The 21,131-nt window shown below is 42.0% G+C and overlaps 1 protein-coding gene across 1 annotated transcript in view; it reads left to right on the forward strand.

The window, feature by feature from the left end:
- UBE2F (ubiquitin conjugating enzyme E2 F (putative)) overlaps positions 1-21,131 on the forward strand; it is a 209,200-nt gene that overhangs the window by 167,700 nt on the left and 20,369 nt on the right. Inside the window, 3 exon segments of the mRNA XM_088449896.1 lie at positions 11,350-11,382; positions 15,066-15,128; positions 19,390-19,474. Of these exon segments, the coding sequence (XP_088306022.1) occupies positions 11,350-11,382; positions 15,066-15,128; positions 19,390-19,474 (181 nt within the window).

Here is a 21,131-nt window from a genome sequence, read left to right on the forward strand (position 1 = left end):
AACAGTGCTAGATGGAGCATCCAATGCACTCGTCCAAATTGTAATCAAATTTCCTACTTGGCGTCAGGTGCATCTTTGAACTTCATGTTTGGCCATGCAGGATCATAATGTTTCTGTTGGATTGACAGTTTATTCTTTCATACTGTTAAAGGGTAATATATGGTACCCGTAGATCTCCTGTGCACATGTTTTGTGGTTTTTGTTAGAACCAAGGAAATCTAGCATGTATATAAGCTACAGTGCTGCTCCTATACTTCTGAAGAAACCCTGCTGACTCCCTCTACCAGGCTTGACGTTTCTGTGACGCTCTACTTTTCCTAAACCTGGTACTTATAGTTGCATAATAGAAAGAGAAGGACTGCGCTCTAATGTCTATGCTGGGACACCAGTCTAACACACATGAATAAAATTCACAAATTTATTGCATAAGAATACATAAATCACACTACATCAATTATTGAAAGATATTACTTGGAGAACAGTACATAGATATAAATTGGAGTTGATCAGACTCCCATCTAAAACCATATACATACACAGATACTATGAGACAATACAAACAAACATGAATGAAAATAAAAGTCAATCTTGAGAGTATCAACTCAGTGTTATTGTAGCTAGTAGAAAATTAAATTGGAAAGTTGCAATATTCCTGGAGATCCTTAAAAATTTGGGTCTAAGTAACAATGTTTCTTTTCATAAATAGAAAAGCAGGATTAGTACCATTGACCTGGGGTGTATGGCATGCACATAACAGTCAAAATACTAGAGGCTGAAATTAAATCCTGTACAATGTATCAGTGCAACGTATATATCAAGGAGACTTCATTGGCATCTCTTGGGTATGTATACCTATAACAACCACCCAGATAATAAAAGGAAAGTGGCTGCTTATAACAGGTAAACTTCCAGCGTGATGTACCAGCTGGATTTTAATTAATATCTCCAAAATACAGTAGGTAGCCGAATCTCTGTATCTCTGTCTGTGAAAAAATAGTAACGTGGATGACGCTGTAATCACTTGTGGTTACTCACATAATAGATCACAGACATTTAGCCATTTCAAGACCAAGTGACTAAGGATGCCGATCCACTTGATTGTCACCTATGAGCTCCATAATATGTTAGCCCTCTGCTCCAAAGCGGTTTATGCCGCAATGCACCGTCAGTTTAAATCAGGCCCAGGTGCTGCAGAATGGCAACTGCTTGTGGCAGATGAATATCCGGCGTGGTGTGTCCGCTAAGGTAAATAGTGATCTCTGGAATATAATAGCCGGGTGTCAGAGCGTAACGGGGACAGTACTGTAAGCGGTGATAATCACTCACATTGAGGTTCACAGGCAGATCTCTGTCTCAGGACCAAACAGTGTCGATGGCAGGTGATTAGGTCAGCGTCCTTACAGCTCCATGGTATGTCAGTCCTCCGTTACAAGAACATCTGCCACGATAAATGAGGAGCAAATTATAATATAAATCTCAGCTCGTTATAAGGCCAGCCAGGTATAGAGATGAGCATTAGGTATAAATAGGATCTCCAGTCTCCTTGGTGGGAACGGCTGTATAGTTGCATGATTAGGAAGGAGAAAGCTTGCTAGTGATTGGTGAAAGGGTTCCCCTTTGAAGGAGGGGGTGGAAGGTGACCTATTGGGTGAGCACAGCTTGCTCTCTATTCTGTGAGCTGACCAGAGATAATGAATATCTACCAGCTGCACTAATAGATATCTGAGACAAAATGTGCCATGCCCCTGATTCTACCAGATGCACTTAAATCAGTGGTGGAACTGCCATGGGTGCAGGGAGTGCGCCCCGCACCCCCTACCCCATTCCAGGCATCGCCTGCAGCACTCCCTGGTGCTCCCTGCTCTGAAATGTCCTCTTCTGAATGTTGTTCAGAAGAGACCTCCACAGCATTTTTTTAAAGTACCTCTGGGGACCTGGGAGGCTACAGATGCATCGCTGGTCCTCTGCCTAAGTTTTGCTATGGGGCCTGGAGTTGCACTGTAGCACTTTAAGTTACTTTCTGCCATGGTCCTATCCACCATAGATGGAGAGAGCGGTTGTCAGATATCGCAATAATGCATGATACACAGTTCTGCTTCAGCACCTAGTAAGTACTAGTCTATGGAATGGGAACATAGTAATGACAACCGCGATATGTTGGCCGCAGCAGCCATTGAATATGACATCACAAGTGGTCGGGCATATTCAAATAGCCCTGCTGGCCACACACATTGGGTGGGCCATTAGTAAGTGTGTATGCACTTACCAATTGTTAGATGCTGTAGACGGAGGGTGTAATTAGTGACGATGGGTTGCAGGGGGAATTTGTTTTTGTCTGTGAAACTCAAGAATTAAATTATGTTGGGCAGTTATTTGGCCTGATACAGTAACCGAATTCTGGATGTATGCTTGCCTTCAAATTAAATCCTCTTTAAGTTGAACTATTTTAAGACCTCTTCTGTCTGTCTGTCTGTCCACCGTGATTGCTTTGTTTTTCTTAGTACTGATCAACAATCTAAGAATTTCACAGTTAATTAGTTGCTATTGTCAATACCAAGGGGTACTTTTACTAAGTGGCGCGGATGCTTTTTCTGCGGTTTTCATGTTGTTCACCATCAGGATTGCATCCCGTTGATTTATTAAGCCCAAACTGCCGGAAACCTGCCAAGAATCCACCCTCTAGAATACATTCGAACACCGTCAATGTTTTTTTACCATTCGAAGTATAGAAACCCCAGATTTACTAAGCGTCGGGTCTAGAAACCGCTGCAAAAGATTAAAAAGCTGCTATATGTTCAGAAGATGTTTTTATGATGGGGCAACGTACATTATTTTATAATGTGGGCATCAATTATATACCATAAAATAATAAATATTGCCCCATCATAAAAGCATTTTTAAACACCAATTAATATAGCCTATTTACTATACTTAATAAATACAGCTATCTTAATAAAAATTAAACCATTTTCTCACTAATATATTAATAAAATAGTATCCCCCCCACACCTCCATAAGAGAATTATCAATGTTATCTGCATCCTTGTTCAATACATAACATTTGCATTCATTATACAGTAAGTACATTGTGATTCTTCAACTTCTGATTGGGGCAGCAGTTTCTAACATTCGTTTTACAGCCACAAAACTGGCGCAAACCAGATGGTCATCGATGGCGGTTTGCAAAACCGCTGAATAGGGAATTCTTGCTTTGGTGCTTCAATTTGCCGGCAATGTGCAGAGGTTTCAAAACCAGCGAAACCGCCACTTTGTAAGTTTAGTCCAATTATCCTTTCTGTATGATACATTCCATAGCGTATTGGAAAATTGTATTCAAGACTTAGATAAACTCTACAGAGAAAAATACTAGCAGTTGTACAAGGACAATAACAGGACTCATTTATGGACAAGTTTTATGGGTGTTTGACAGCTGAATTATTACTCGCATTGCCACGTGCTAGCCAGGATTTTAGCATTTTTCTCCATTATGTCATGTGCCTGTAAAATGCAGCTCTCCCTTATCTATTATAGACACCTGGGTATGTATAGTACATTCAGTGCTACATCACAGAGCAATGACAGAATCCTTATGGCTGTGTTCTACATGTTCAATTCGCTAACAAGAAAAGCTGGTTATGACAGTTTAGGTGATTTTCCAAGTACACCACACCTTTCTGATACATAATAATTACTGTTTCAGTTCCACAAAGACTGCTTGTCCTAGAAGTGTTACATTATACACAGTTGCAGGCAGATTTTCTTCCTGTGTTCTCTCACCTACCTATCCTATAATTCTCAGCTAAGTGCAAGCTACATTCATGCTCCACCTAATGTGACACGTACAGGCTTTAATTTGTCTTGTTTTTTATTGTTTATTATAGAGTTCGCTATGAATGAGTGATTTGATTGATGAATAAATAAAGCAACATATGTATAAAATGAAATCTGTAGATCGTTGCTTAAACGTAATAATTGCTTACCAAGCGGATGAGCTACAGATGTGTCCTTATACACCTAACGTCATTACGCAATACGGCGCAACTGAGCAGCTCGGAGATGTAGCGTACCGCGTTCTTTTTTTAAATCTTATTTGCATCGCAGACGCAGCGAAATACCACTCACCGCGTACTAGAGATGCCGGGTGCGACTTTGTTTGATTTAGTTTTAAACACGTACAAAGTCGCAGATGAAGCACAACGGTACTTGGCGCGGGGGATAGCTGCCGCCGCTGCTGCAGCCCTTTGTATACAGATTGACTAATTCGCACACAGATGTACAAATGTCGCACATCAAATCGATCAGTTCACTCTAGCAAAGTCGTTTTGTCAGTTTTATGCAAATAAGACGCACATTTAAAGCGGGGGGAAAAACGCATGACGGGTGGCCCGAGACCTGGTGCGCTTAGTGGGGGATTTTTTGGCACGGTAGAAGCCACAGTGTATCAGGACACATGTAGTTTATGTATAACATAAATCCAAAATATCATTATTAACCACTTGTCTGGCACGGTCGCATCAGATGCGACCACACCAGGCTGGGCTTTCCCTGATGCGGCCAGTCAGAAATGCCCACTAGGCCGCTGCGGGAAGCTATTCTTCCCGCAGCCGGCCTAGATCAGAGGGATCTGCTGGTCCCTCTACAATCCCGGCTTCCCCTCCTTTGTGTCCCGATCACTGCTGGCCACAGAGATCGGGAGCCGGCAGCACCCCCCATCAGCGCACTTCCATAGAAGCAGCAGCCACGGCTCCTGTAGCCGCGGTTGCTGCTGAGACCCGATCACTGTGGCCAGCAGTGATTGGGCAGCCGGCTCCACCCCCTTCAGTAGGAAGCCATAGCCACAGCTGCTGCTATGTACCCAGGCCGCCAGTGGGACACCCTCCCGCTGTGGCTCTGGTGCAACCGGACAGTTATCACACTAATGATCACTGACTACTAGAAGCAGGAGCCGCGGCTGCTGCTATGCACCCGGGCAGCCTAGTGGTGCCCCCGCCCACTTCTTCCAGCCTCAGCTCCACCTCCCCATGTGTCCCGATCACTGCTGGCCACAGTGATCGGGATATATATATATATATATATATATATGTGTGTGTGTGTATATATATATATATATATGTATATATATATATATATACACACACACACACACACTGTATGTATATATGTATATATATATATATATATATATATATATATATATATATAATTTTTTTTTTTTGCTTTATAAAATTGTGTTGGATAGATGTTCTAGACCTAGTTCAGTCATAAAAAAACCTGTCAATTTCTGAGCGGTTTTTGGAAAAAAAATTAGTCAGTTAAGTGGTTAATATTTTTTCATTCACTTAGACACACTAAAATAACAATTTGAACCACAATTAGATTTATATATTCCGTAGCCTCATGGTGAAATTTGGCATTTCATGGAATGTCTAATTTCAGTATGAGGTTTAGGCATTTAGGGTGGTATACAATTAGCCCCGAACATTGTTCAGGCGCTAATTGATCCCCGCGATTGGCGAAAACGGGCATTTTTTGCTGATTATCCCCATTTTTCTCCCATGTTTTCTTTCACCCTACCTCGTTATTTTGAACAAAATAATAGGATTTATCTCACGATTGGGCGACACTTCGGGGCTAATAGGATAGCCCCACCACGATCAAATTGGATAACGCCCGTAGACTCATAAACTAACAGTATTTTAGATACATTTTTTTTTTTAAATAGCATATACAGCTTTATGCAGATTCAGAATGGAAGGAATATGGATAAAATTAGATTTAATTGAGTTGTCATTATTACTCTTTGATGTCCATAAGCAGTAAATTACATTGAAGTATAAAGTGTTTTATGCTAAATCGGATTCAAGAAGAAGAGGACTATACTGATTCAGAAGTTCTGGATCACTATAGTTCCTTGATGGCACAGGTTCTACCCTGTGAAAACAGTTCTTCAGTCCTGGGCACATAGACGTGTTCTCAGAGTCTTTTTCATTTGAGTCATGGAATATTGAAAGTTTTATTTTTCATATATACTCAAGACACTGGCGTATTTATAAAGGATACAGGTGTGTGGTGCTCACAGGCCCCTGATTCACCCTACACCTAAAACGCTATACCGGAAGCAGGTTCCCCCTGTCTTTTGCTGGCTGTGCTATTTTTCATGTGATCTATTCAGAAAGATCTTGTTGGTGATACTTAAGACTCTGGCAGTCAGTGTTTTCTGTCTTTTGTGCATGCGCCAGCAACCCCTACCAGGAGAGCTCAACACACACCGTAAGCAAATCGGCAGTGCCAGTGCATGTACTATCATCCATCCGTCCTTCCATCCCCTCATCTACAATAAGGAGGTGTCTATATGCACCTTTTCCAGACCCCACTGTTTTTATATGTCACAGATGACGGGGTGTAGAGTTGGTGGGGACCCTTCTCCGGGAGGAGAGGGGAGCGTGTGCAGCGTTCATTTCTATCAACATTGGTGGGCAGGACAAGGAGAAGCCATGCCATATGAAGAGGTGGGGGGGCGGGTAGGTGTGAGCTCAGTGGCCAATGAGAGCCACGGAGCTGTCTGTTCACGTTGATTCAGCGTCTGTGAGCAGGGGGACAGGTGGGCACACACTGCTTATCATCCCTAGCAGCTACTTAAAGCTCTTTGGGGGAACGGGACCTCCCCTTGACTGTCCCGCCACTCGATGGATGATAATTGCAAGCGGTAATTTACATTATGGCCAATATTGATCACATCTCAACCGATGTGATAAATTTGCCCCTTAGTAAGAACATTTATTAATACGGTAGTTGCAGGTGCTGTTATCTCTTGTAACTAATACTCTAAAAACAGCAACAAAAACTTCTAACGTATTCAGCCATTGTTATGTAGAAACATAAATAATATGGCATTCATATTCTTCTATAACACAGTGGGATGAATATACCAATGTATCTTATTTTACATAATTAGATATATATACGCACATACAGTGAAAAATGTTATACAGTAATCCTTCATACACAGTAGTTGACATTGGATTTTTTTATGTATTTTTGTACATTGTGCGGTGTTATGTTTTTGAGTTACTAATTGCAGCATACCGTTGTTCTAACTGCTGTAGACAGCTGCTTCAATACCCAGCTTGTATGCTGATGATTCGCAAAAGCTCAAAATCAGATAGATGAGCTAAGCCAGGATGATACATAAATACATGTATGACTTTTTCATCACTCCAATTCACTGTATCAGTCCCAGGTTAATGGATCCAAAGTTATATATATATATATATATATATATATATATATATATATATATATATATATATTACTTTTGCTTTATGCTTGAATTATGTTCAGTAAAACCATTAATTGTAGAATGTGAAACTTCTTTTTTGAGTTTATTTTACTCGCTTGTCCATAAAAAAAACATTTTATATTTTATCCCGTGTTGGTATATCTTGGGGAAATTGTCAGATCTGGGATCCTGGATACAAAACTGACCTTTGTAGTTTCTCCATAAACGACTTTTCACAAACCATTTCAGATTTTCACCGACAGGCAGAACATCCTTGCGACAAGCCTGTAATTATCAGAAAGATATTGACTACGTGATATTTATATTCTGCCGTTAGCCAAGAGAGAGGCTTTGTTGAAATAATATTTCTAAGGCTATGGTTAAACCCCTCTTTTCTTTAGATCTGAAAGGATAATAGAGCAGAAAAAAAATATATATATGTATATACATCTCTCACATTTTGAAGCTTTTGAAAGAATCAGCACGCTCACACACAAAAACAAGAAGAAATTATGTTATTTGTTGCACAAATTGCCCAGGAGGGGAGGGGGGATAATTGGGGGTTTTGCCGTGTAATCCGTCTTTATTTCTGCTCCTTGACCATGTATAAATGACTTCCTAGTACCTAAACGCACAAAACAGGATCTTTCCTATTCAGCACTGAGAAGATATTTCTGCACAATGCCAGACCATGGGGTGAAATTACTAAAGTGAGAGTTTTTAGAGGTGGAGATGTTGGCCGTAGCAACCAATCAGATTCTAGCTATTATCTTCTAGAAGGTGCTAGTTAAATGTTAAGGATAATCTGATTGGTTGCTATGGGCAACATCTCCACTTCTAAAAACTCTCACTTTAGTAAATATACCCCTTTGAGTTTTCTGGGGGTGCAATGGGTTTCCCAAAACAACCAGACCACTTTATAGCAGTTTCTCCATGTCTTGCAATCACATCTAAAGTTTATATTGGTGGTTTGCCATCGAATACACACAATGTGGATAGAAAATTGCACAATTTTTTTGTACATAAAGGGAACATGTGGTTCTGACGTTACTTATAAGAAGTGTAATTACCTAGGGAGTGTAACGTCATTCCCTGGTTTCTATATAAATCGCTATGAGAAATGTGTGTGAAAACGGTTTTCTTTTTGAAGATGACAACGATTAGTCACGTAATGGGAGAGTTCCATTTGTAGTCAGATTTCGATTGAAATAAATAATTGAATGCAGTTATATACAGAGGTGTCACAGTTGTTGGCACTGATGCTTCACAAGCCCCTCTGATTCTGACCAGGGGGCAGATGTATGAAGCTCTGGAAAGTGATTAAGTGCAGAGTGATAAACCACCGGCCACTCAGCTCCCAACTGTCATGTTACAGGCTGTGTTTGAAAAATGACAGTTGGGAGCTGATTAGTTGGTCGTTTATCACTCTCCACTTTATCACTTCCCTGAGCTTCATACATCTGCCCCACTGTCACTATCTGCAAGGGAATTAATATTTCTTACAGGGTTTCAGTGGTTTTCCTTTAGCTCCTTCACTAGTATTTATACAGCTGGGGTTCTGTTGTTTCTGACTAAACTGGCCTGTGTGTGTGTTTGTGAATAGTGCATACTTGAGGCAGCGCAATTAGATTGCAAGCTCTATCGGGGCAGTGACCACAATAAAACGGGATGCAGTTAGGTGCCCGTCGCACAGGATGCCGGTGGTCGTAATCCCGTCCCGCGGCCAGAAGACAGGTGCCGGAATACCAACATCGGTCGAGATGCCGACGCCAGAATCCCGGCAGCCGGCATCCCAACTGTAAGTATAGTGGGCCGGGTTAGGTTTAGGCACCACGGTGGGGGGGATAGGGTTAGGCTGCGGGAGGGGGGAGGTTAGGGTTAAACTGCGGACAGGGGTGGTTAGGTTTATGCACCATCGGGGAGGGTTTATGGTTAGGCACTAAGGGGGGAGGGTTAGGTGATTAAATTGTGAAAAATATAGTTGCCAAGCCCAACTAACCGTTCCTCCTATAGTGTACAGTCTGCTCCCCAAGTATTACGCTCATATAATATTTCCATATAAACATTCCACACACCCCTAAACTGATGTAGACTGTTTGGTATTTGGCGGTGGATCTGTCCCTTTGTGTGCGTTCCGGGTTGTAGCAGTGCCTTACACAGCAGCACAACGTAAGATCTTATTTTGTCATCTACTCTGTAGTTGCTAAATCAGTATACGCCTTGGAGGGGCTGAGGAGTTGTTGCTGACATACAGTAAGTTATTGATGCAAACATAAGAAAGCCGTTTCTGCCACTAAAAAAACTATCATTGTGGTTTATTTTATCAATAGCTCTCATTCCCCTTGTGACCTTTCTCGCTCATTTAATTATTTCACAAGAAGGAATGGCTAAAACATGAAAATGTAAGCGTTAATTGTCCTGTGCAGACGTCAAGAGACACTGCTCTGGTCAGTCATTGTTGCGATTAACAGAGGGCGTTTAGCATCACTGCAGTTTTGCTTGTCGACCTTTGTCTTAGATCCAATGAATTAATAAAAGAATATCTTCACTGAGGTGGTTCCGGTATAAAAAAAAAAAAGCTATTACTAATACGTAAACATGTCTGTGCCAAGACAGAACATAACATCATTTCTGTTTAGCCAATCAAATCTTTCCGTATGTGTCTTACATATTGGTGGCAGCCATTTTGTGAGCCCAGCCATTATTCATGAGAATTGCAGTAGGTCTGTCGGAGGCATTTTGTGACACACATCTCACTAAATGTGTCAGGTTGTCGGCTGGATTGAACGTTGGTATAGTCCACAAAATGGGAGATGTCATTTTCTACTCTGTACACCAGAGGTTCCCAAACTCGGTCCTCAAGGCACCGCAACAGTTCAGGTTTTAGAGATATCCATGGTTGAGCACAGGTGCTTAATTCAAATTGACTGAGGTACTAATTAAGCCATCTGCTATACAGGGTAGACAGTGACATCTCCCATTTTGTGGACTGTACCAACGTTCAATTCAGCCGACAACTAGATACATTAGTGAGATGTGTGTCACAAAATGCCTCCGACAGACCTACTGTAATTCTCATGAATAATGACTCTGCTCACAAAATGGCTGCCATACACAATCAGGTATGCCTTAAATAGGCGTTCTTCTAATACAATATCTATATAGAAACCTACACTTATTTGTGAAGCACAAACTTTTACTAAAATAAACAGCTTTTGGTGCATTTATCCATAAACTTGATAGAAATGTAACAAAAAAAACCTTAATATTATGGGCATATAATTTAGGATAACATAGGTGCCAATGTGTCAGATTTGAAATATGGGATAGACAATGCCATTCCGAAGCTACACAGCTGGCAATATTGGGCCAAGTTTCTTCAGACATGTTCCTGGCAGACCATGAATTTTATCCTCGTAGATGTTTTTATATGCCCATAAAATAGTTATCTTTATACAAGTATGTATAAAACTTTCTTCTGCGTATGCCATGTGGATGTAATGCTCAGTAAATGTTTAGTTATGTATTATCCATCCAGATATCTGTTCGTTGTTCCTTGTTGACAGGTCCTCTTAAATACAGAAATGGGAAGAAGCACCACGCTGTGTGGGTTTACCTTTTGCAAACTGTTTTTTTTACATTTTCTTTTTTAGAGCAGCTTTTATTTACTCTGAAGCAGCTCTTCTAAATGACAAGTCTCTGTCTGCTTCAGCTGTCTCATTGAGTAGCTCTCTCCCGGCTTCTCCCCCACTCCCAGGTGCCTTTGTTGTGATCATAACCAATTTAATCTCGGTGATATTACTGTAAAATCTGATAAGAATCTGTTATTCCCCGCAGTCTGTCCATACAGGCTTCAATTTGTGTTTCGTTTTAAATCTAGCCTTTTCCAGCAGCCCAAGAGTTCCTAGCACATGTTGTTCTCTGTCGCCTGCTGGCCGCAGACCTGTCTCTCTGTCCTGGGGCTTCTGCTTCTGATAAGCAAATCATTTTAACAGGGAAAAGTGACTGAATCATATATTGTTGAGCGCTTTCTTAATTTTTCTGTTTTTTTGTCTTCTTTCCTTTCGTAGGATGTTGTATGGGGATTGAACGCCTTGTTTACAGTAAGTACTGATAACATATGATCAGTGTGGCACAGTTTTAGTTTTGTGTGTTGATGAGGGAGAGCAGGATCTGCAATATGTTTGCACATGTCCTGCTGATAACCAGAGAAGACACATTACACAAGCCGTAAGAGCTGGTTTAAAAGGACATATGACCGCTCAGAATGAAACTTTGTAGATCTATATTTTATGTGCCAGTTACTTGCTGGTTTTGTAAAGTCACCCTGTATAATTGTAGACAAACACACTGGTTAAAGGACCATTAAGAGGTGTAATTATGGGATGGGTTCGGGATCTCAGCGTTCAGAATCCCGACGGGGTTAGAATACCGACACTGTGTCGGTTGGTATCCTAACCTTACCCTAACCCTCCCTTCCTGGTGCCTAACGTCCCCCTAGTTCCTAAACCTAACCCTCGCCTTTTATTACCTAACCCCTAATGCTGACCCTCCCCCCTAACCCCGCTACTTACCTTCGGGATTCCAGTGGTCGAGATGCTGATGCCGGGATCCCCTCCGTCTGTATATTAACCGCACCCCGTAAATATTTATTAGTAAAATGTGGGCAATAATTAGAGCACTAAACAAAATTAAACAAAATTAGGTCTAAAGGGAAAAAATTTGTAGAAGACATATATGGTCCTTTTAAAAAAAAAAAAAAAAGCTGCAATAGAAGATTATTCAGATTATGCTTTCAGAGACAGACGAACTCCCCAGAATCGCAAGCAAGGCTGCAACTCGGAATTAAGGACCTCGGAGTTGGCGTTCAGGTTTGAACATGGGTCATTGGGTTTAGCTATATATTACCAAAAAGAACAAATACATAAATGAAGGGTTAACTTTCCGCCTCCGGCCTTCTAGGGAATGGATGGGCAGTTATATCAGCTGGGAAGGGAACCGCTTAACACGTTTTACTAACCCATCAGTGGCCACATAAGAAATATTTTCTATTCACAATACCTATGAAGTAAATAGTAACCATATGCATTGCCATGCCACTATAGCTCGTTACTAATTGTTTAATAATTGCTCATCCGTATGGAATGGATGTATTTGAAAACAAAACCAGTTATTTCTGTCCTACAGCCTGGGTCAGCCTACAAGTCTTGTAGTGTCATTGCGTGACAGTTGCACAAAGCTATGTCAGGGAGTCTCAACCTTTCTGGGGCTCATTAATTAGGTAAGAATGTATTCTCGCCATCTTTGTAGCTCTCTCGGACACACGTAAGGCGCAGTAGTCTGCAACTTTGTACTTTCATTTTAATACAGTGAAAAAGAAGGAACCGGGGACCCAGTGAACTCCCCCGGTCATGAAGATGATAGACAAACGGTAACTTTCTGGGACTGTCCAACTCTCTGCCCCGTTTGCCTAGAGGCCTCATTTTGCCCACCTCTGTTCTAGGGATAAAATAAACCTAAATGACATAACAAATAATGAGTAACCAATCTGTATTATACTTTCCAACCATCCTAAATTGAGGGGATTGTCTTGAGATTAGTACCTTCGTCCCGATTCACAGGAGGCTATATGAGGTATGATAATTCTGCCGAGGCCTCCACTGTGTACAGGAAAAAAAAAAACCTGTGTTTTAGGCTGAACACGCCCAACAGAAGGGTGGATGCGCCTATTGTGACTTGATCACGTCCCTGATGTGCCGTGCCCCCCCCCACATCATCCCTCCAATAATAAGGAGGTTTGCTATATGCAAATATCTGTGCACACATAAGCACAGAAATAGGTTTTACTTGATATTGCCCTAAAGAACATTGGCCCTGCTTCAGAGTTGTATGCTAATGCCGTCACAGCTGCAAACTGATAATCGCTGATATTAAGTAAACACCGGAATAGTGTACAACGCTGAATCGGGACCATTTTAGATGCTCACGATTACGATTAGTGCTCAGTATTGAAATAGAAATGGGCGATCGAAGGGTCCGGATCGATGCTGGATCATTACTTGCGTCTTGATGCACAGCAATTATCATTCTTTGATTTATTTCTCATATGGATAATTCCCATGTGCGCTCCGGACAACCTTTGCATTTCAGAACGCAGCAGAAACATTTTCAAACAGCAAGTGTCAATCTCACCAATATATCACATCGCCTGTGTCTATTGGAAATCGTAGAAAAGATCGAACCCTGAATATCAATATTCCCGATATACTGTATCAATAATCTGTCCAGCCCTTTATTGAAATGCTTATACTGTGCATAATCCTAAAGTTTAGGAATAGGCCTTCCTGTAATTTATGATGATTTAATTTACAAATTATGAAACCTTCAGTTTCAGGTCATTTTCCCACTAATGTCCCAGTTTTTCTGTTAGCTGCGATAAATAGAGCTGTTTCACTTCTAAACATGGTATAATTTATGCTTTGTATATTCTAATTTCTACATGTGACGCCATTATTTCCAGTTGTTGTTTCCTAATGAAGGGGAGGTCAGCTCTGCTGAAATATTGTGATAAACCAGCATTAAGTGTTCATGAGCACAACCGGAGCTGAGAGCCATTTGTATGATGTGTTAGCCAGGTGTCTCAGCTGAGGCTTGGTTATGTTACTACAGATGTGTCCACATACATCTATCCTCCTTGCGCTACATGTCGCGCCTTACATAACGCGGGAGCTCCGTGTGACTCGGTACCGCAGAGCATTTTTTCATTAAACTTTTTACCTTCAAAAATGCATCTTATTCGCATAATGATAAAAATATTTAGCACAAGCAGCTTCTGTTGATTAAAATGATATGCAGCATGCCTATGTTCTGTGTGCAACTGCAGGCGTATCTGCATGTGAAACGCTACGTTACAGTGTCACAGCCGCTTACATTGTAACGTAGTGTTTCACATGCAGTCGCTCACAGACCGTAGGCATGCTGCATATCATTTTAATCCGCAGTAGCTGCTTGTGCTACATATTCACATCTCTACCCATTTGAATGTAAAAAGTCTCACGAAAAGACATTCGGCGCTACCAAGTCACGGCATGGCACGACTAGAAGGGCCGTTCAGCGCGCAAGGAGGCTAGATGTATGTGGACACATTTGTATGGGTTACGTACACGTTTGGGCTAATAAGAGGTTGTAATGGGATCATATGAGCTGTAAAACACTGCAACCAATCAGATTCTGCCTTTCATGTTTCCCATAAAGTTTAGAAAATGATTACAGATTGTCTGATCGCTGTGGGCTACAGCCCATTTGTGCATATGGCACCATTTTATTTAATATGACCGTTTTCCTTTTTAAATATGTGGGACTCCTACATCTATGTAATGCATCGTACCAGCACAGTATAACCATCCTCGTCCACACTGTATGTTGAATAAAACCTCTCTACTATTGTTTGACACGTATATAATTGAACCTCATGTGTCAGCCTCTCATTGTAAGACAGCTGCGCACCGCTGCCTGTGTAAATTGTGCAAAGATATTGTTGTTCCTCTGAGCAACTTGTCTCTATGATATCATGCCCGGCATAAAAGGTAATGGGTAACTCGCATAACCATCTTCTGACAGGCTGACAGAACACATCATTTGGAATGCAGAATGCGACCTTTGATTGGAAGGTCAGCCTCTGCTTTTGCTCAAACTGGAATCAATTTGCTCAAGGGCTGAAGTCGTGTGCGATCCTGTTATGTGTGAAAAACCTTCTCTCTTGTGAAAGCTTTCTCTGTTCCTGTAGGACCTGTTAAATTTTGATGATCCTTTGAACATTGAAGCAGCAGAACACCATTTGAGAGATAAGGTAAGTCGCCCGGGCTCCAGTGCTTATTCCTGTTCCTGTACGGTCTCATGGTTTAAATTAAGCCAGTCTTTTTTTGTTTTCACTTTTTATTTGTTGTGTGACATAACCCGAAAGACCTCACGTGACATTACTAGCAGAACGGGTGTGTGTATGTGGCTACTGCTGTAATGAATGCAGTGACGGGGTAAGTGTACTTATTTGTGACTTACGACAGCGCTGGGGGAGGAGCCATGGTGACGAGTCACTTTCCAATGATCCAGGAGGCTGGTCTATCATACTGGAAGTGGCGGAGAACGGCCCAAAAATCAGGAGTCTCCTGGACATTCTAGGAGAGTAGGAAATGTGATTAGACCATTTTAAAGAACGATTAAAGTCACTAATTGAAATTAATATCTAGCACATGTTGCGTATTAATGAGCTTAAAAAGATATATGAAATAACTGCAGTTTGTATACATATCTAAATCTGTCCTGTATAGGTGGTCTCTGTGCTACTATAGAAGGCACGGAGGGAGTGGGGTGACAGCTTGGCAGACTTGCTCTGCAGAAATGCTTTGTATGGTTAGAAAAGTTGGTGTACCGGGGCAATGCCACTGATCCTTCTGCAGTACAAGGGTTTGCAGCTTTTTGACCTAAATCACTTGCCGTCCGGGGTACTGTACCTCTCAACTTTTAAAAGTTGAAAATTGGGACAAAATAAATTCACTACAGTCGTCCTAACCACATCAACGCTGGTTGGGTATGGGGTCCGCGTGGTCAGGATGGCGACTATCAAAACACAGACAGCGTCACCTTGACAGTCAGATTCCAGACAGATTTTTGTAACTATTATAACCCCTACCCTAACCCTCCCCCCTAACCTTAACCCACCTTTCCCGCAGCCTAACCCTCCCCTTCCCCTCCCACATCCTAATCCTCCCCCTTAGCCCAGCCTAACCCTCCCCACCACAGCCTAACCCTCCCCCTAGCCCCTCCCGCCCACAGCCTAACCTTAACCCCCACGCAGCCTAACCATAACCCTCTCCTACCGCAGCCTAACCCTGCCCCTAATACCCTCAGGTTGTCAGCGGACGGGTTTCCGGTGCCAGGATTCTGGGCACTACATTCCATTATGGCTGCATCCATAAGCCTGTCCCTTTCAGGGTCTGTAAGACTGAAAACTTCCACTAATAGTGTATGGGAGACGATCTTAAACATGTAGGGAAACCTTCAGTTGTCTATAGTGTAGTAGGAAGAACTTTTTTGTTTATTTATTTTTGGTTAAAGAATTTCAAATTGTCTACATGACTCTTCTAATATTGCCCACAGCACAAATACATTTATAGTGGAACTGTTACGGAAGCTTGTGTTATGGTTTTTTTCAATTTATAGTGGGGTCCAGTAAATAAATGCTGTGGTGGGAAAAAAAACTATAACCATGCGTCCTAGTCAGATGTTAATAATTATCGGCGGTCAATTTGGATACACATGAAGATTCCTGTTTGTATCCAGTATTTAAATCTGAACCTACTTGGCCTTGAGAATTCCAGTGTGCATAAACAGCGGTGCTAAGAAGGGGGCAGGTACCGAGCCCGGGGGTCTGATGGTGGCAGACTGTTAGGTGTGGAAGGAACTACAGTCTGGTGGGACCATGGCACTGAGCCACTGTGCATGGGGTTATGGGGGGGGGGCTTTCTCTATGTAGTCACATCCACCTGGCTGTTTATTTTGTATTTTATTTAAACAATCCACTAAAACTTGTTGATTTGTGTTTAATTAAAGACTTGGCTAGATGCTGAATTGGCATTACTCCTGTTTGCTAATTTATTCTACAAAATGCATGTACAGTATCTAGGCAGGGGGCAGAGCAGTGGTCAGCATTGTACAGTAAAGGTATGCCTACTCCCACAGCCACGGCATCCTCCAAGCAGCTGATTTTAAAATAGTAATTATAGACAATTACACAAAGCAGGGAAAGGCTATAAAAAATGTCTGAACGCTTCCTTTTCATTGTCAAGAGCACTATTAGGAATCCAAAGTTAAAGGGAGATGTTGAAGTCGAGGTAATATGTGCACGACTCAGAAAATTCTCTATTAAAACTACTTATCAAGAAGTCCTATATGACTGTATGCAATGCAGAACCCACATATCACTGTGCAAAGGGTGCAGTAAGGGTTAGTCGACACCTACCAATGCAGCGATTGGTGGGTCCGTGGGGAGGGGGAGTGTTTTTTCGTCATTTTAGCTCCGCCCCCTGCATATGAACCACGATTCCCGTTTTTATCTCTCCCATTCTGCCCACTTCACTAGGAACAAAAAGCAAGGAAAAAGCAAGGCTATTTGCTGGGGCACACTGAAATTAAAATTCGTATGTAGTATTTAAACTATAACCTTTATTAAATATCCATAAAATAGAGAGGTATCCATAATATTAACTATTTTATATCTCATTTCAAGAATTAAGATATGATATAAAATAATATTTCGGTGTTGAGATCAAACATCCACAATTTATATGGCGAAAATATTAAACAAAATATGCATTCCACTAAACACACTTGGAATAGATATCAATTATTTCATATTGGGGAAATATCTGTTTGTATACTCATAAATTGGTTATATCTTTTATGCTATACCATGTGCCATCCTATACCATCCATCATCCAATATAGGTTAACCTACCGCACCTGGTCTTCCTAGGTGGTCTCCCATACAAGTACTAACTAGACCTATTACTGTATCGCTTCCAAGATCGGACGAGATTGGGCAATTTCGGTAAAGTATGGCCGTTGGTTACGATTATCGCGGCAGAGATGAAAATTGCACGTGATCTGAGCAAGATAATATAAATGTAGGACTGTCACCTTTGGAAAGTCCAGTTTGTTCATAAAAAGCAGATTTCAAGAAAAGTGATGCATAAACATAGTTTAATTGTTAGAGCATAAATATGATATATTACATGTGATTATATAAGCATTGATATGAAATGTTAACTCTGTATCAACGTATCAAATTATTGCTTTAAGGTGCTATATTCCAAACAACTTGGTATCTTCACAACAATCATTAGAGTTCATTATTTACTAATCTAAATCAGCCTGGAAAGAATATATATTATATAGCCTGGTTAATATTCAGGTAGATAGAATCAACAAGTAGTGTTAGCTTCTCATACTATGTTCCTATGACACTCATAGTTAATATAGCCTTGTAAGAAGAGAAGAGCCACCATTGTCCCAGATATATATCGTATGAAACTTGGTTATAGTGTATATATATTTTAATAGACAGAAAAAGGACCACCAGTCCCAACATATGCAGAATTCAGCACACCAGTGCTAGCAAGTTATTGTTCCAGATAATCAATCGCTGTTACCATTATGTAAGTATATCATAGTGGCAACCAAATATTCACAGGCTACAGATTATTGAAGCATTTACACACAAGAGTGGTGTGGAGTCCGGTCCATGCACTGACTGATCTCCCACGTAAGCAGAGTAACAGAGACGGAGGACGTGCTTTTCGAACAAGCCTCAACTTGTTCGAAGTTTAGGGACCCATGTAATACTGCATCGCTTACACCACTGATCTGTTTGGAAGAATTTTCAAAGACCATGATGTCATCCCAAAAGGCTGAGCCTGTAGTATGCATATGAATACTTGGATAAACTACAACTTTTTGAAAAACCTAAATGTATTCCTGACTACAACCACTAAAGACGTATTAGAATAAAAATAGAGAGTGCATTTGAAGAAGAGAGACTGTTATTGCCAACTGTTCAGCATGGGAGTCGATCCATTATGCCTTGGGGTTGCGTGGCAGGTAATTTGCCAGCATATAAACTGTGGTCATGCTCCGCTGAATGCACCACAAGTAAGCGCAAGACCGTGTGTAGAGAGGCTACAAGGTCAAGCACGTTCTTTTTAGATTTAAACCTCGTACACAGAGACTGTTCAACCCAACTACTGGATCATTTAACCTGAGTGACCTATGGAGAGATTTCTGAAAAGCGCTAGAGAAGAGGAAATCGTAGATGAACATAATGTGTAAGGTGGCATTTGCGTATTGCCTCGTTATATAGACACCTGTCTGGCCTTCGTTTGACATGCACTTTTATTGCGAGGCATTTGGAAAAGGCATGCCATATAAATAATACAGTACAGCTTGTGGTTTGGGTATGTCTTAGCTTGGTGCAGTGTGACTGCTATATGCTGTGTGTGTGTTAAGTCTGATTACTGGTTCAGAGTGCATTTACGTTCTGTGTATTAATGTCACAGAATCCACCGACTCCGGTTTCCAGCACCTCCGTATGGGACATCCCGGAGTTTTTCCTGTTTACGGAGTGTAGAATTATTGACAGCGGTGAGTAGGGTGTAGAAGGGGGGGGGGGGGTGGTTCTGCAAATATAAAGCGCTGTAATAGACATACAGCAAGATTTGTTTAGATTGTTTCCAATAAGCAGCTGTTGGTGAGATTATTAAAATGTCCAGTGGTGTGAATGGTGGGGTTTATTCAGCTTGCCGTCCCATATTTCCCAAAAATTAGTGGCCTCCCATATAAAACACTGATGTCATTATATCATCTGATTTATTACTGGTTTTATTGACTTGCTTTTTTGTTACTTGTGTATGTGTCTAGAGAGAGGCAGCACAGTTGGAGTAGTGGTCAGCATTACTGCCTCCCAGGTCAATGCAGAAGGAGGTGTGGGGACGGCTGAAGTGGGCCGCGTCATTGCGGCCCCGCTTTATAATGCCGATATTATGGCATTATAAAGCAGGGGCGGGGCTACGATGATGCGATTCAACGTGAAACGCGTCATCGCACCCCCGTACCGCCCACTTTTGCATACCAGTGGGGCAGCGGACATTCCGGGGGACTTGCCTAGTCTTGCGTGGGGGCCGGAAGCGGCACCCGAATTTCGGGAGGATCTCTGCAGTCCTGGGAGAGTAGGAAAGTATGAACTGTGTGGAGTTTGTATGTTCTCCACGTGCTTGCGTGGGTTTTTCCATTTGCTCCCAACAGAAGCCTGTGTGTGTACATGTGATAGGGAACATAGATTGTATGCAGGAACTGTTGTAAATGACTAAATATTCTCTGTAAAGTGCTGCAGAATATGTTGTGTGTGATAAAACATTAGCTTATGTTCAGAATTGTTGGTATTTACCTCTTGGGGTAAAATTGTGAGCAGTTATGAAAGCAGACCATTAGTTGCAGGCAAAGGGAGAACAGTTTGAAGAGTGTGTCGTGTTGAAGTTGAATAGGTAAGGTACACGGATAAACCAAAAACCTATGACACCAATATAACCTACAATCAGTGGCGTAACTACAGCCCCCGCAGACCCCGCGGTGGCTTGTGGGGCGAGGTGGCCGCAGATTCCATGCGGACTAGCCGTCCGCATGGAATCTGCAGAAAACGGCCCTCCAAAAATGTCCGCCGCCTAGGAGGAGACAGATGCTAGAGGTCCTACTGGACCTCTAGCATCTGTTAGTCACGCAGGCAGGGCGGTAGTGCGGACCGCACATAAGTGACGTCCGCACTACACTAGTATAACAAACACACAGCCGCCGGCAGCTGTGTGTTTGTTTTAGCAGCCGATGAGTCAGACAGACTTTCATCGGCTGCTTGTCTTGCGCCCACTGCCGGAGCCGGGCTCTTCCGGCTCCCGCAGTGGGTGATGATGGGAGAGATGTCATGACGTCTCTCCCATCATGCAGAGCGGGCCTGCCCGGGAGGACGCCGGACGGAGGAGCCGATGCCGGAGCGTTGATCAAGGTAAGTGGATTTTGTGTGTCTGTCTGTCTGGTGGGGGGGGGAGTTGTTTACTACTACTGGGGGCATTGCTGGGGGGGTTGTTTACTACTACTACTACTACTACTACTACTGGGGGCATTGCTGGGGGGGTTGTTTACTACTACTACTGGGGGCATTGCTGGGAGGGGGGACTACTACTGGGGGCATTGCTGGGGGGGTTGTTTACTACTACTGGGGGCATTGCTGCGGGTGGTTGTTTACTACTAC

The sequence above is a fragment of the Taudactylus pleione genome, unplaced genomic scaffold, assembly GCF_031769625.1.
Source record: "Taudactylus pleione unplaced genomic scaffold, aTauple2 ptg000500l, whole genome shotgun sequence".
Taxonomy (NCBI): domain Eukaryota; kingdom Metazoa; phylum Chordata; class Amphibia; order Anura; family Myobatrachidae; genus Taudactylus; species Taudactylus pleione.